General features: G+C 34.0%; 1 protein-coding gene across 7 annotated transcripts in view; it reads right to left on the reverse strand.

The window, feature by feature from the left end:
• VPS13B (vacuolar protein sorting 13 homolog B) overlaps positions 1–16,042 on the reverse strand; it is a 765,148-nt gene that overhangs the window by 285,844 nt on the left and 463,262 nt on the right. For 6 of the 7 annotated variants that reach the window (XR_013994784.1, XM_081070819.1, XM_081070821.1 and 3 more), the window contains one exon: positions 2,598–2,801. Coding sequence is in view for 6 of the 7 variants with exons in the window: in XM_081070819.1 (XP_080926945.1) it covers positions 2,598–2,801 (204 nt within the window). In the remaining variant the exon portion in view is untranslated. Of the gene's footprint in view, positions 1–2,597; positions 2,802–10,849; positions 10,977–16,042 lie in introns of those variants that run through there. The other variant, XM_081070822.1, reaches the window with a different exon arrangement.

Below are 16,042 nucleotides of genomic sequence, written 5' to 3' on the forward strand. Positions count from 1 at the left end.
GAATATGGAGAAATTGGAACCCTTGTGCACTACTGGTGGGAATGCAAAATGTTTCAGCTGCTGTGAAACAGTTTGGTAGCTCCTCAAAAAGTTAAACATAAAATCACCATATGACCGTGTAATGTCACTGTTAGGTATATATCCCAAATACCTGAAAACAAATACTCAAACAGGAACTTGTATACAAATGTCCATAGCAACATTATTCACAAGAACCAAAAGGGGAAAAGAGCCCAAATTCCAATGGATGAATGGATACACAAACTATGGTATTTATATACAGTAAAATATTATGCGGAAATAAAAACGAATGAACTACTAACACATGCTACAATGTGCATAAACCTCCAAAACACTGTTAAGTGAATGAGCTGGACACAAACCATCATACGACTATGAATCTCTTTATATGAAACATCTAGAATAGATAAATCCATGGAGACAGAAAGCAGATTGGTGGTTGCCAGGGGCAATGAGAGGAGAGAGGGGTGCAGAAAAACTACTTAATGGGTAAGGGGTTTTAATTAGGGATGAAGAAAATGTTTTGGAACTAGACAGAGGTTATAGACCGAGGTGGTGGTTACACAGTATCGTGAATGTACAAAATGCCACTGAATTGTTCACTCTCAATGGTTGATTTTACATTATGTGACTTTCAAACTCAATCAATTATTAAAACATACACACACAAATTGTTTATTAAATGAATTAAGGAGAGATATAGCTGAGTTAAGGATAGATGGTCATAAAGTTTCCTGATTAAGGCTCATCTTTGTCTATGATAGAATTTGTTAAGTTTTATAAGCTGGTACTATCTAAACCTGAAAAATGAATGAAGTGGAGGAATGAGGGGACTTGATCCTGGCTGATATCCTGTGATGTTTGGATATCAGGAACAGAGTACTAGATGTGTACTGTGTACTCAGATCCTACATTCAGGACCAAAACACTCATTACCCGCCACCTTCAGGGACTGCTGTTTGCTGATGGCTCAATATCTGCAACCATCTCCTGAAGTGTACCTTCAGTAGAGAGATTTTTCACCCAAATTTACACTCCTTCCCAGGGGCACATTCAATCACTTGTCAATGAAGGGCGATAATTATACCTTTTATGTCATGAAAGCACTTAGTGCTAGGGATAAATCAATGCACAGGATGGTGTTCCAAAACTGCTTTGAAGAGTGGACGAGGCGCTGGCGTTGGTGTATAGCTTCGCAAGGGGAGTATTTCAAAGCTGACCATAGTGATATTCAGCAATGAGGAATGTAGCACTTCTTCCAGGATGAGTTTGCTAACTTAATTGTCAGACCTCGTATATAGCTATTAGAATTAAATTAAATACACTAAGTGATATGATAAGAACATACAGAAAGGGAACCTAACCTTCTATCATGGGAGCTCAGGGAAGACTTCCTGGAAAATGTGATGTCTACTGAGACTTGATGAGGCAAATGGAAAGGGTGGGCTAAGAGAGTTCCAGGTAAAGAGACGATCACATACAAAAGCCTAGTAGCAACTGACAATCGTATTTTCAGGAAGTTCATTATGAATAGAACACAGTGAAGTCAGAAAAGAATGTGAGGACCGAAAAAGAAGAACCTTATAAGGAATACAGACTACCACTTAGTATTTGGTCTTAGGAAGGTTTTTTATCTTGTCTAGGCCTTAGTTACTTCATAGGTTTAGGGAAAACAGTCCTCATCTCTACCATTATTGTGAAATTATGTAAAGTGATAAGCATTATATAATCTATTATCAATGTTGTTACTGTTAATGCCAATACATGAATAAATATAGTTTTCGTGGTAAAGAGGCAGAACCAAAAAGCAATCGGCATTGCAAAAGGCATATAATAGTCTGCATACAATGTTTTAAAGAAAACCAATATGCTATGTTATAAGCAACATATTTTACTGAATCTTATAAATTAAAAAAAAAGAAAAAGAATTAACACTTTCTTAAAATCATAAAAATTGTTTACAATATACAAAATGTATTTTTTTACAATATAAAAGTATCTTAAATGCCCAGCAACTTTGGTCTAGCAAGCTGCTCTACCTTTCTGATGAGAACTATGAATAGCCCAGGTAAGATGCCAGTGGCTTCCTACAAATCTTATAGCTCACATTCAGGGCTAATTCCTTTTAAAATGTCTTCTGTGAACATAGCTGCTTTTAGTTAAACTGGACTGAAAAAAACCAATGCAGAACCATTGATGCTTTTCTCATCTTATTATTATATGCAGAAAGAAGAGACTTAAAATAATAAATCTGACCTTGAATACGATGGATTTCAAGGAAAAATGTGAATGTATCCTTAGTTTGAACTGGAACCTTGCATCAAATAACAAACTTTAAAAAAAAAAAAATTCTGACACAATCTTAAATTTGTAAAATTACAGTGTTAACAGTAGTAAGACTAGCAGATTTCCAGGCAAAATCATCAGCTACAATTACAAAATATATTTTATGTTTGTCATGAAAGGCAGAAGCAATACAAAAACACTTAGGTTGGGCATGCTAAAGATTATATCAGCAACTGTTCTATGGCAATGAAATATTAGAAAGTGGAGAAAATTTCTCAATCATTTCCTACCTGCTGGCCATATTCCACTCCAGGGCTGGATTCTGAGAATTTCTTTCACTCTCTGTTAGCACCCCGCCTGTGCCACTTTCTTTCTCTGGTTTTAGTTGATCCCATTGTGCAGTACCAATATTGATAGACTGAAGGTCTATTTGGTATTGTCTGTCTTCAATTTCTGATCCAGGGTCTCGAAGAATTCCTAAGTTCAAGGCTCTCCTGTACAGGCAGTGGGAAAAAAGGAAACAGATAAATATTCTGTTTACTTTGTTCACTAACATAGTATCAGTATCATTTTTGTTCTTTGGATCACCAATGAATACACTGGGTTAATCAAATCTATGAGGCAGGTATTAGAAAGTTACAGCATATTATGACTTGAAAATGTATCTAAACTTTATCTCTTACAATAATCTACCTTATAATGACTTCTTGTGTTATTCCCAGCACTGTAGTTTTTCTAAGTACTTTCACAGACACAATTTCAATCTCTATTATCTCTTTTTTTTACTAAAAAGAAAATAACTCAGAGGTTGAAAGATTTAGCCAAAGTTATCCAGCTAGTATGTGACAAAACTACAACCTAAAGCCAGATTTTCTGACTCAAAACCTAGTCTTCTTTCCAGTGATAATAACCTACCTTCCTCAGCCCTTTGATGTCTTGTTAGGAAAAGTGGTGGAGCCTTGTTAACTTATTTCATTCCCCTACCCTTTGCCTTTGAGTCTTTATGTTCACATAGACTTAATTGTTGAGAAGACTACATTGTTCATGGATGTAGAAACAGTGAGGACTACTGGCCCATACAGAGCTGGGACTTCAATCTTACTGGACCCAATGCTAAGCAAAGAAATAAAACTATCAGTAGGTTAAAGTCAAATTAGAGGAAATAAATGGTAAAATTTTTCGTGACGGTTTTAGATTGAAAATAGTAAGCCAGTATGGTAGGGTTGTAAGAACAGGCAACAGGGTTCAGGGTTCTGGGTCCAGATAAATCTAAGTTTGTGTGAGTTTGGGAACTATTTAATTTTGTTGGTTCACAAATGCTTTCAAGTGAGTTATCAAAAGGAAAATAATATTTGGCCACTATGAAAGTTTCAATAAAAAAAAAATGAAACAACATAGAGGATAAAATTAGTTTTACTAGTACAGATACTGAAAAAACCTACAATTGCAGGTATTAGAAAAAACACAATTAAATAAATTATATCAATTGAACACTAATGTAAGTAATGGGGGCATTGGGGGTTGTGGGGAAGATGCAATGAATCCTAGCATGAAAATTACAGAAAGAGGATAAGCATCTGCTTAAGACTATGCCTTAGCTAAGTAAGCAGTGTGGGTGAGACTGTGCCCAGAGGTTGGTCAAATATTGATGGAAAGTGGATGATTAATGAGACTCAAAATGGCAGATGCCTGGGCCAGTTGCTCAGGAATGGAGGGAGATGGTATGCATTGAGTCAGGCAAGATGGGGGCTGAGGGTAATGAATTCAACTGAAGAGAGGAGCAGGGAGATGACTGAAAAATTAAATGAGCAAGCAGCTTAGGTGGAGGGATATTAGAGGGAGTTACAATAAGGTAACAAGAAAAAAAAGTAGGCATTGGTCAAGAAGCCACAGTAGGAGCCAGAGAAATAGATGGGTGGATTTTCATTATTCCTAAGTTTAGGGCTGAACCTGGTTTTCTTTTACTCTTTTCTAACTTAGAAATATTACAATCTAGGAATGGGTGTGCAACAAAAGGTGGCCTAAAGTTTTAAATGAACCCAAAAACTACATTAGAAATAGAGCTCATGGAATGGTCCATGAACCCTTCCAATTTATCCTAATGAAGGCAAAGAAAAAAGGAATGATTGTGCAGGTGGGAGGCAGTAACATTTTGAGTGCCCCTGTTTTGGTAGAATGCTCTCCTTTCATTTGAATATTAGTGTAATTCTGCTCATTCTTAAAGGCACAGCTCAGACTCCAGTTTCTATGCAGCAGTTCCTGATCATCCGTTCTCCAAACTCCTTCCTTCCCGAATCTGTGCTCTTAAGGTCTCTATACTTATAAGAACGATAACATCAAAATGATTTGTCAGTCTTTCCTAATATAGCATAAATTTTTTGATGTCAGAAACTACCTCTCCAATTACAATCAGTAAATGTGTTTCAATTCACTAATTTGAACTGACACAAATCTTTACAAATCTCAAGCGGAGAACCTACCTGTCTGCAGCAGTAAGAACACACAGTCTTTAAAGAAGAAACTTTTGATTTAGATCCATGTAAATTCTGACTTACAGCAAACATCTTGGTCAGTTGGTGGCCTAGCCTATCACCAAATTTGATATAAATCTGAAAAGGCTTGCTCCAGGTAGATAGCGCCACCAGATGATATGCAAAAGCAAAGGTAAAAGTGAATTTTCTTGAGATGAACTCAATTTCCACTCAAAGAATTTCCAAGTGAAGTGACAGACTAATAGACAAAATTCACAATTCACACAAGATAAGAAGGCACCTGAGTAAGATACAGAAGAAACAATGGGCAGGAAAAACAAAAAGACCCACAAAGATTTCAAAATTGGATTAGCACACATGAAAAATAGAACTGTTTAAACTTTTTTTTTTGAAAACTATCTTTAAAATATGAGCAGAAACATAGAAGATAAACAGATGGCAAACAAATATACGAAAAGATGCTCCACATGGTTTCTCATCAGGTGAATGCATATTAAAACAAAGAGATACCACTACACATTTATTAGAATGGCCCAAACCCAGAACACTGACACCACCAAATGCTGGTGAGGATGTAGAGCAACAGGAAAGAACACTCATTTCTGGTGGGATGAAAAATGGTACAGTCACTTTGGAAGATAGTTCAGTAGTTTCTTACAAACTAAACAACCTCTCACGATATGATCCAGCAATCACACTCCTTGGTATTTACCCAAAGAAGCTGAAAACTCATGTCCACACGAAAACCTGCACACGATGTTAATAGCAGTTTTACTCATAATTGCCAAAACTTGGAAGCAACCAAGATGTCCTTCAGTAGGTGAATGCATAAACTCTGGTCCATCCAGACGAATATTATCAGCACAACAAAGAAATGAGCTCTCAAGCCAAGAAAAAACATAAAGGAAATTGAAAGACATTTACTAAGTGTAAGGAATAGAATATATGAAGGTCTGCCTGGGAACATTTGGGGATGTACTCTCACAGTGGCTGGGATACATGCTTGGCCTTGGAAGGATTGGCTACCCTCCCAAGGACCAAGAAAATATTTACAGGATGTGGAGCCTGGCCTTCGCCTTGGTACAGGTGGGCTGAGCTCTGATACATTTAATCTCGTACCAAGGACTGGCCCCAGCTCCTAGCCAGATCGGAGACCAGTTCCTTGTGTTGTTAACGCGTATGCTTATTGGCTCCTTGCTGCTGTTGTTAGTGAAGTCCTCAAAACCCCAGAAAGCGGAGGAGCAACAGCAACAGTTGTTCCCCGGCTGCCTGGGCTGCTGTAAGGTGTTTCGCTTGTGCTGATGAAGGGCCGGTGCTGTTTCTGCGCATGATGTTTTGCCCCTGTTGATATTTTACCGGTGCTGTTTCTGCGCATGATGTTTTGCCCCTGTTGATATTTTACCGGTGCTGTTTCTGCGCATGATGTTTCGCCCGTGCTGATAACTTTACTTGATTGGGATTTTGCCCTGCTAATGAAAGGCCGTTGCTGTTTCTACGACTCTAATTGACCAGGCCCTGGTGGTATGATGAATTGCCTCCTTGCTTGTTAGTGGTATGATAACATATTCCTCTAATCTCTGTCTTGTCTTACTTACTATCACTTTGTAATAAAACTCTTTAACCCCTTCATCCTGGCTTGTGGTGGTGTGTCTTGCGTATCGGGCCTTGAAAATAAGTCTGTGCACAGCAATCGATAATACTTATCGATACACTAAGTGAAAGAAGCCAATCTGAAAATGCTTCATAATGTATATTTCAACTATACGCGTATGTCATTTTGGAAAAGGTAAATATATGAAGACAGTAAAAAGGTCAGTGGTTGCCAGTTGTAGGTTGGGGAAGGGTTAAGTACGATGAGCTCGGAAGATTTTTAGGACAATTAAATAACTCTGTATGATACTATAATGATGGATACATGTCATAACATGCATTTTCTAAACCCAAGTTGGTGTTATACACATTTCAGTGAATTATAATCATATGGACTATATCCTCTGAGTATAATACAATTTAGATATTTTCTTCAAAAAGAAAATCTGCAAAACTGCCTATGTTTGGAAATTTATTAATAAAAACCCATTTCTTAGTCATTCAGTGGTCAAAAATTAATAATAAAAATTAAAAAAATACTTAAATACCAAATGCTATGCATCATACATTGTGGGATGTAGTTAAAGTAGCACTTAGAGGGAAATTTCTTGTCTAAAATGTTTGTTTTATCAAAAAAAGGAAGGTTCAAACTTAATGAGGTAAACATAAAAATGCAGAATAAATAAAAAAAGTAGAGGGAAGGAAATAAGAGCAGAAATAGTAAAAAAGAGACAAGATCAACAAAGCCAAAAATAGACAAACCTCCAGCAATTAAGAAAAAAAAAAGAGACAAGGATAGAAAGCCAGATAAATTATATTTGCAATAAAAAAGGAAACATAACTATGATGCTGTGGAGATTAAACAGATAATAAGAGGATATTAGGAAGATTTATAGAAAAAAAGATTTTACGATTTATCATGGACTAAAATCTCTCCTCATCACTGTCCCTAGAAGATATTTGTTACTCTTTTCACCATGGGATTAATATAACGGTTATCCTCTAATATCTTCCATCGTGTTACTTTTAAAAATCACTATTTTAAAACTAAACCCTGACAGTATAAAACTGAGAAGCAACCAAGTTCTTCCCTATTCCCCAACTTCCCTATTCCCTATTCCCCAGACTGTCAAAACTAAATTCTCCTATCTCAGTAGCCCGCCCTCCAATGAGCTAACTGCATTCTTTCATTCATTCAAAGGATATTTAGTGGGCACTGCATGCTAGGCGCTGTGCCAGACCCTAGGGATAGTGGGTCAAAGGTCTCTGCCCTCATACAGTTTAGAGGCAATTACAAAACAGTTAATGCTATAAAAGGTTAGGTATAAAATGCAATTGGAAGCACACAGGAGAGACACCTGACGCAGATCTAGGGACTGCAGAAAAGTGGAAACAGTGTTTAAAGGAATTTTTAAAAAGCCCAATCCCATTTCATATAATGAAGGAAGCATTCAGGCAGAGGAAACAACAGGTTCAAAGGCACAAAGGTGTGAGAGAACAACACATTCTGAAAAGGAGGCTCTGAATGGTTGGTGTGGAGAGAAGCATGGAAGGAAGTAAAGCTATCAGTCCAGCAATGCTTTAAGCCAAAGATAAGCCTTTTTCTCAAAGTGTCAGAGACCTGCTCTAGGCCCATCCTTTGCCGGTGATGGGGTTCAGCCTACAGGTCAGGCTTGCCTAGCAAATTAACATTTCCTCCTTTGCCAAAAAGATTATAGAAATTATGTGGTAGCACCACAGTCATGAGCAAAGACAGATCTGAATTTGCTTTAATTATGAAAATTATGTGAGATAACATAAAAACAGCCTAACATAGAACTTGCGACATCATAAAAACCTCAGTAAGTGTTACAAAAAAATCATTCTACTTTGATTATTTCCTCAGCTTCTGTATAAAGTGTTATATAAAAAGTGAAATGACTGGAAAGTGAGAAAAGAGAGATTTACCTTGATTAAGCAGACATTAGGATTCTGAAAAAAATAAAAGGCTGAGCAAACAGAGCAGCTATAACCCTCAATTTAATTAATCAAACTCAATGAATTCTACTTACATCTGATTTGACCTGTTTTATCAATCTAAAACTGTTCTATAGCATGCTTGTTAGTATGCAATAAACCTTTAACTTTTTAAGATAAGAAACAGTTTATCATAAAATTTTGGTCAATTAAAAATATACTTGCATCTTAAATACTGTCAACAAATTTTTAGCCTCCGGAGATATCAAATCCATAAAACATCAATGTATTTCTTCTGCCAACAGTTAGTTTCCCAAGTGTAAAATTTAAATAACTATTACAAATCATAAAGGTAGGCCATCTGGCTTATTAGTTTAGGTGAATATAAAAATTAACTACATTTTGAAGAATTAACCAATATTATAAAATTTACATTTGCTTTATCATTCTCTGATTAAAAATACAGGATAACCTTTTTCAGAAATAGAAAATAAAATCTAATGTTTTCTTTATTATACTTCCCCTGACTTATTTTCAATTCTTTAAATACAGAAAATATACAGTGGTACACTGATTTACTTTATTATCCAAAAAGTACGGTTTTCCCCCACAACTTAAAATACTCATTGATATTTATTCTTCAAGTATAAGATATGCTCATTTTGTTTTATGCATACTTAAAACCAGTTCCAGTTATTCTAAAATAGAATGTTTCAAGCATTTTGCTTTGTTTTCCAATACTAAATTAGGAAAACACATTCAAAATGTTTTCGTTAAAATACCATACATTAACTTTTATTAAGCACTATTAGAGCAAGATGTCTTCAGAAAGATATATTTCACATCTCATGGTACACTATACTTTTTTATAAGGTATAAACACATAAATGGTTACAGACATAAGATTTGAAAATAATTTATTTTTATTTTTTTTTAAAAGCTGGAAATCATTTTAAAATGCTGTTTTCCCTAAGCAAAGAACATATAACTTAAAAATAGCCTGTGAAAAGTAAAAAACAATCTCACTACAATGTCAAAAATGAAAGTATATTTTATTCAAGAGAGCTTTGATTTAGTACTACATTTTCACAGCACAAGAAACAACTGCAAAATCATTACAGCAAAGAATTCTAATAGAATAATAGTTTACCAGGGAACTAATGATTGGAAAAGAACTTTATGACTTCGGTGTGGACCAAAATGCCTAATTGTCCGCCTTAAAAAAAAATTAAAAAAAATTATATATATACATATATATATACATATATATATACACAATGAAAATATCTTAACAGTAAAGAAAGCTTTATGTTGTTTCATTTCCTAATTAAAATTTTCCTAGAAATGTTTCATATCATAAGTAGGAATCAACTTTTTTTCTCAAATTCACCTACTTCTAAAAGCTCTATGGACTTTGCTGTCCCTCCTTATTGCAGTCTTTAAAACCTTTTAGCAATTCAAATCAGGAAAGGGGGTGAGTCAAGATGCCTGTAACTTCCTTACCCTTAACACAAAAAGCTGCTTTATTGGCTAAAATGTAGGAGTTATAATTGTAATTGCTTTGCCCTTCCGAATCTCATCTCCCATACCTTTTGAATCATTCAGCAGGTGGTGTAGGAGGATAAACTAAAGTCTGCAATAGTTGGTCAATAATATAATCATAAGGAACCAAAGACGACTTTAAGTATATAACAGGAAACATAGCTTTAATGTTTTCCTTTTTAAATTGATTTAGTCTGGGTCAGGCCTTTGTATGTTTACATAAGGAACAGCTCATGTTGAACCATTTACTGCTCAGTGCTGAATAGGCACATCTCAGGAGCTCACTTTATGTAAAGAAGTAAAACTCATTACTTACAACTCAAATGAGATCTACAAAATGTTAAACAAGCCAGAAAATCGGAATGTAGAAGTAAAATTTATATGTCTTGATTAAATTAAATCCCTACATTTTTATCACCATGTCTCCAAAAATGAGAGTAATTTTGAGAGCAAAACAGGGCAGGGGATACAAATGGTTGACCATCAGGCAGAGACCGAATGCTGATTTCCATGACCAATGACTTAGGGCAGAGGTGTTCATCTTCAGAGTTCAGAAGAATCACCTGTGGAGCTTGCTAAATAGTGAAGTTTCCATTTGCTGAGAAATCTGACTCAGTAGCTCTAAATTGGGGATGAAGAGTATGCTCTCTTCTCCCTTTTTTCAAATCTAACCTAGCATCCTTATGATTTATAAAAACCACATTTAGACTTAGAGCATCAGTCACATCTCTCTGATTTGAAACATTGTTATCTCTGCTAGCTGAACTGAGAGGAGCAGAGAAAAGGACCAGTAAACAAATCTAAGGCTATTTCATTAATAAAACAGAGAAATTAATACTATCCTGTCTCCTTCACCAAGCTGTTTAGAGGAAGCATCTTTTCAATGCCAATATCTTTAATTCACTTCACCTTTGAAGGCTGGGTCAGTTTCCATTTTCTCATCTTCAGGAACTTAGTCAAGTCACAGCCATATGGTAGGTTTTGATACATGCAAGTCGAATAAATAACAAATATTCTTCTTTATTCCCTTCATTTCCCTTAGGGACTTTAATCAATCACTTTGTCTCTTCGGTATCTTTACCTTTTTGACTAAAAATAGGTTCAAGTTATTCTTGTAAAACAGAGAGACAGACTCTTTCCACAAGAAACTGCATCCCCTCTAGCTACACCCGTTCTCTCACATTCACTTTTAACCAGAAACATTTTTTTCGCAGGATTTCTATTTACTCACAATTTATTTTCTCCTCTAACCAAGAACAATCATGTGTCATCCCTACCTATTCTCTGAAGTTTTCCTGGAAAAGAACTCCATCTGATTTTCTAATTAACAAATCCAATGGATGACTTTCAGTCATTAACTTACCTGCCCTTTCTGGTCATTTGACAATTCAAAACGGCAGTATACGTAGGATGCCTGTAAAGAGCCCAGACTTCACATTAGCCTGCCTGGCTCCTTAAGTCTAACTCTGCCACCTACCACTGCGTGCCTTTGGGCAAATTAAAGTCTCAGTGCTTCATTTCATTCACCTGCCAAGTGGAGTCCCTGAGGGGAGGCAAATGAGTTAATGCATGGAAAGCAATGTCTGACTCTGAGAAATGATTAATACATATTAGAAGCCATTATTATAACTATTTTGCTAATTCTTGAAATTTTCCTCAATGAGCTTGTGGCTCCTATCTCTCTCAACTGTCCTTTAATCTCCTTTACTAGATTATTTTCTTCTGTTTGCCACTTCAATATTGATGAACTCCAGAGCTCTATCTTCAGTTTTATTTTATGCTTTATATGTATTCAGTAGCACAATTGATTCACAAATGCCTGTATATATATTTCTCAATTATATCTCCAGTGAAGGAGAAAGGTTTCCTAGGATCTCCTTACATTTTCTGATCTAATCCATTCTATGATGAATGGCACACATCGTCAAGAGAGTTGGCTACCATTAGATTTCCATGGTCATCGAGATTGCAGTATAATAATATATATATTATATATATATATATATATATATAATATATATTATTGGAGAAGTCAACTAACTCAGTGAATATCAGTTTCCTCCATAAGGGGAAACTGGTATCCAGCTATATAGGTTTTCTTTGGGAGTAAATGTGATAACTTTAACCTGCTTAATATCTATAAATTACACCTGCTTATTGTTACTGCGTACTACAGTGGATAAGAAAGAAGCTGACTGGCCTGCTTTCAGACTGAATGCAGTGGTCTCACTTAAGGTGTACTATAAAATCCAAAAGTACACTAAGGATACAGAGACTTCAGTTTAAACAAATAATTTCCAGTTGAAACAAAACATTATGAAGAAAATAGTTTCTCATTATTTCAAGTGCAAGTGATAATTTAATAATACATTTATCATGTATTTCACATTCTCAAAAGAAAGGGGTTTATGAAAGTAAAGGATCAAAAACAAAGTTATCCAATTATTAATTATTTTCTAAACATTTTATACCTTCCAGAAACTAAAATTACTTTTCAATTAATTTAAACTTTAAAATAAAAAAGCAAGTTTACATTAACAAATGGTTTAATGAAGCAAAATTAATACTCACCTTTACCTAGTTATACAAATATTACATGATTGTATAAATCAACATGATATGAGTAAAAGTAATAATGACATGGCAGCAGTGTTTACCAATTATTTTCTTTCTGATGGCTAAATTATAGGTGATTTCATTAGAATGCAAAATATCTCTTTCTGCTTGAAAATTCTCAAAATATTCTCACTGGTTATGCAAATAAGAAACTAGATTTTCATATTCTATCATCAGGAAAACATGAGCTTTGAGTTTTTTTTTGTCCTTCAGCAAACAGTCACAGACTTGAGTGAGTAAATCCTCATTTGCTCACGAATACTATAAATGGGGTATATCTGCAAGATGATTTAAGAAGATACAGGGTATACAATGTATGGTGAAAAGTATACCAAACAATACCAAACAATTCCCACCTCATTGGAAATATGTTTGAAAGAAATGCAGTAACTGAACATACACTGCTTTGAAAAATTTGTTAATGTGATCAAAGAATCCATGTGTAATCTCAGAGAAATTACTGAAAAAGTGACATACTGAAGAAATGAAAATGCTATTTCAATTTTGTAAAAAAATCTATTTATGACATTGATCTTCAACAAATTCGATTATTCATTTATCAGAAGGTTTTTGATAGCTTAGAATAAAAAGTGGTGTATATTTGGAGTTATATGAATTAAGAAAACAGTAAGCCAAACCTGAACTCATCTCCTTTTTGATTATATTACCATGATAATAAAAAATGAGAAAACAACATCAATGTTATGGAACTCGATGGTACAAAGATGTGTAAATGACTAAGAGATATTTTTAATAGAGGAATATGGACTTGACTAAAACATAGTCAAATGGATTTAGAGCTGGTTCAATACCAGATCTAAAAAATATCTACTTGGAGTCAGGTCTCTAGTAACATGCCAGAGGATTTGGCTCAAGTAAATAGTTTTTATCGTTAATTTTAATGAATTCACATAAAATCAGTCTCATCAATATTTCAGATGGCAGTTGGGAAGTAAAGCTAATATGGTGAATGAGAGAATCAGGATTCTATATCTTAAAATATTGGAACAAAGAGTTTAAATTAGATGAGCTTGCACAGGAACAAATGCGATATTCCATATGTAGGTTCAAATAGTACAGCATGTGAAAGAGATAGCTTGACAACACTTCACATTTAAAAAGAACAATAACAACAAAAGAAAGTCTAGAAAGGTTAGTCTAACTTTTGAGAAAGAAAAAAATATCAAAAACATTATCAAGTGTGATTCTAACCTTTTAAAAAATTTATTTATTTATTTATTTATTTATTTATTTATTTATTTATTTATTTATTTATTTTTGAGGAGGGCACAGCTCACAATGGCCCTCACAGGGATCGAACCAGCAACCATGGTGTTATCAGCACCACGCTCTAACCAACTGAGTTAACTGGCCACCCTTAGCCTTTGAATTTTTAAATAGCATAACATACAACTCATGGTGTAAAATTTCACAGGACTAGGCAATTCCTTATTATACTAATAAAATAGTGCAATAGTTAAGTAGTATTCTTTCATTAATATTCAAACATTAAATTTTAAAATGAGTGCATTTTATTTGCATAGCTTTATTCAAAAAATAATATATTATATATACTAATTCATTGACAACATGAGATCAGAAATATTTTTTTCCAGAAAGTTAAAATACATTACAGGTGTGTTTACATAAAATCCTCATGGATTCCTAAAGCATGCAAGTACTTGACAAAATATGTATCTTATACATATTAGAGTCCATGGATGGTCTTACTTAGCAGTGACATTTACTGCAGTTCCCACGTAGGTGACTGTGAAAGGCTAACTGTAAATTTAGTAAAAACCCTGCATATCTTAGATTTCTTTGTTTCTAAAGATGGTAATAAATAGATCATATTTATAATTTGTCCTTATTAAGAGATAGTCAGACCTCCTACTTGCTTCTTATGTTTCTGTAACATATCTTTGGCAATCCTCCTGATTTACGATTTTTCTATAAAACCTACCATAGCTATAAATCAACTCCGACTGTATAAATCTTGAACTACCCAGACTTTATTCCAACTGTGTTTGCACCCCTTCTCATTCAGAGATTTTCTTGATATTTTTTCATTTTTTTAAAATTTCATTTACTCAAAACAATTAGTTTTGGTAATTAATAGGCTCCTTATTTATTTCCAAATCCAATTTGAATATCCTATCTGAAACTTTCTATGAAATTGTCTTTAACGTTTGTAATATTCCTTCTTTCTCTACTAATCAATCATTATTCATCATCTCTTACTCCTAAAATTATGTTTACAAAGACTTGCCTTAAAAATTATCATTTAAATCAGAACTCAGAATCGGTTCCCTTTTACTCAGCTAAACATGGTCAGCAATACTGATGGTATTTAAACACACTGGTAAGTGATTAAATATGAGGTTTTAATAGACTATTTAATAACAGAGAAAGAAACGTTCATAGTATATTATTAAATACAAAAAGCAGGTTCTATAATAAGAAAAAACATGATAACCCTATAAAAGTATTTATAAAAAAGTAAATTGCAACTAAATTACCTCGACTACATGCAAACTATTACTAATTCTAAGTGCTTCAGAAATCTTTAATAAAAATTTTACCAAAGAAATCTCCCTTTATCTCTTACCAAATTGATTTTTATTAGTATGCCTCTAATCTATCATTTAAACTTTTTTTCTCTTTTATTGCATTCTTTTGTTTCACAAGATTTCAATTCAACCACCAAACTATAAAATGTTTTATAATGCAACACATGTAAAAATACACACTAGTAATAATATTAATAATACCACTTTATATTTGTATACAGTTTAATGGTTTGCAAAGGGCATTCCAATGTCATCTCAGGTAAATCACCATCCACAAGGTGCTGATGGTTTAGGTAAGGAGGCTGGGAAACAGAATCCCTACTGGAAACCACACCTTGTGACGACAAATTCAGCCCTCTCTCTTGCCTCTTTTCTATACTTAGCAACCTGAGAAGTGGTTTTCAAAATACAACATAAGTTTATTATTAAAATATTATTAAATGTTATTATTAAATGTTATTAAAATGTATACGTGTGATATCTAGTTGGGTGAAAAACTGAGAGATTTCAAGTTAAACTTAATAAAGACAATGTTTCCAGAGTATAGGCTAAAGTAAATTTAAAAAAGAAATTGGTGAGGGGAAGGCCCTTTAGATTTGGTATATAGCAAATCAACTCCTTTTTATTGAAATGTCACATTATTATATACAGTTTATAATTTATAGAGTTGCTTCAGACCTCCAAATATTACAAAATTGGTCAAGAAGAATAGGGACCAGAAGTAAACGGTCTTAAATTTATATACAATAATCATTAGCAAGTCTCTCTTTATTTTTAAAGGAAAATAGTAGTTTTAAAAAGTGCAGCAATAGTTCAGGAAAATTTTTAATACATGATCTTAAAAATATGACTATCTCAGCATACAAAATAATCAGAATAAAGATGGTTTCTTTAAGGAAAGGAACCATGAAGAATCTTCTAATCTTCAAATCAGCAATAAGTAATAGCCTAAGATTTTATTTAAAAATT

The sequence above is a fragment of the Rhinolophus hipposideros genome, assembly GCF_964194185.1.
Source record: "Rhinolophus hipposideros genome assembly, chromosome: 13".
NCBI classification, from domain to species: Eukaryota; Metazoa; Chordata; class Mammalia; order Chiroptera; family Rhinolophidae; genus Rhinolophus; species Rhinolophus hipposideros.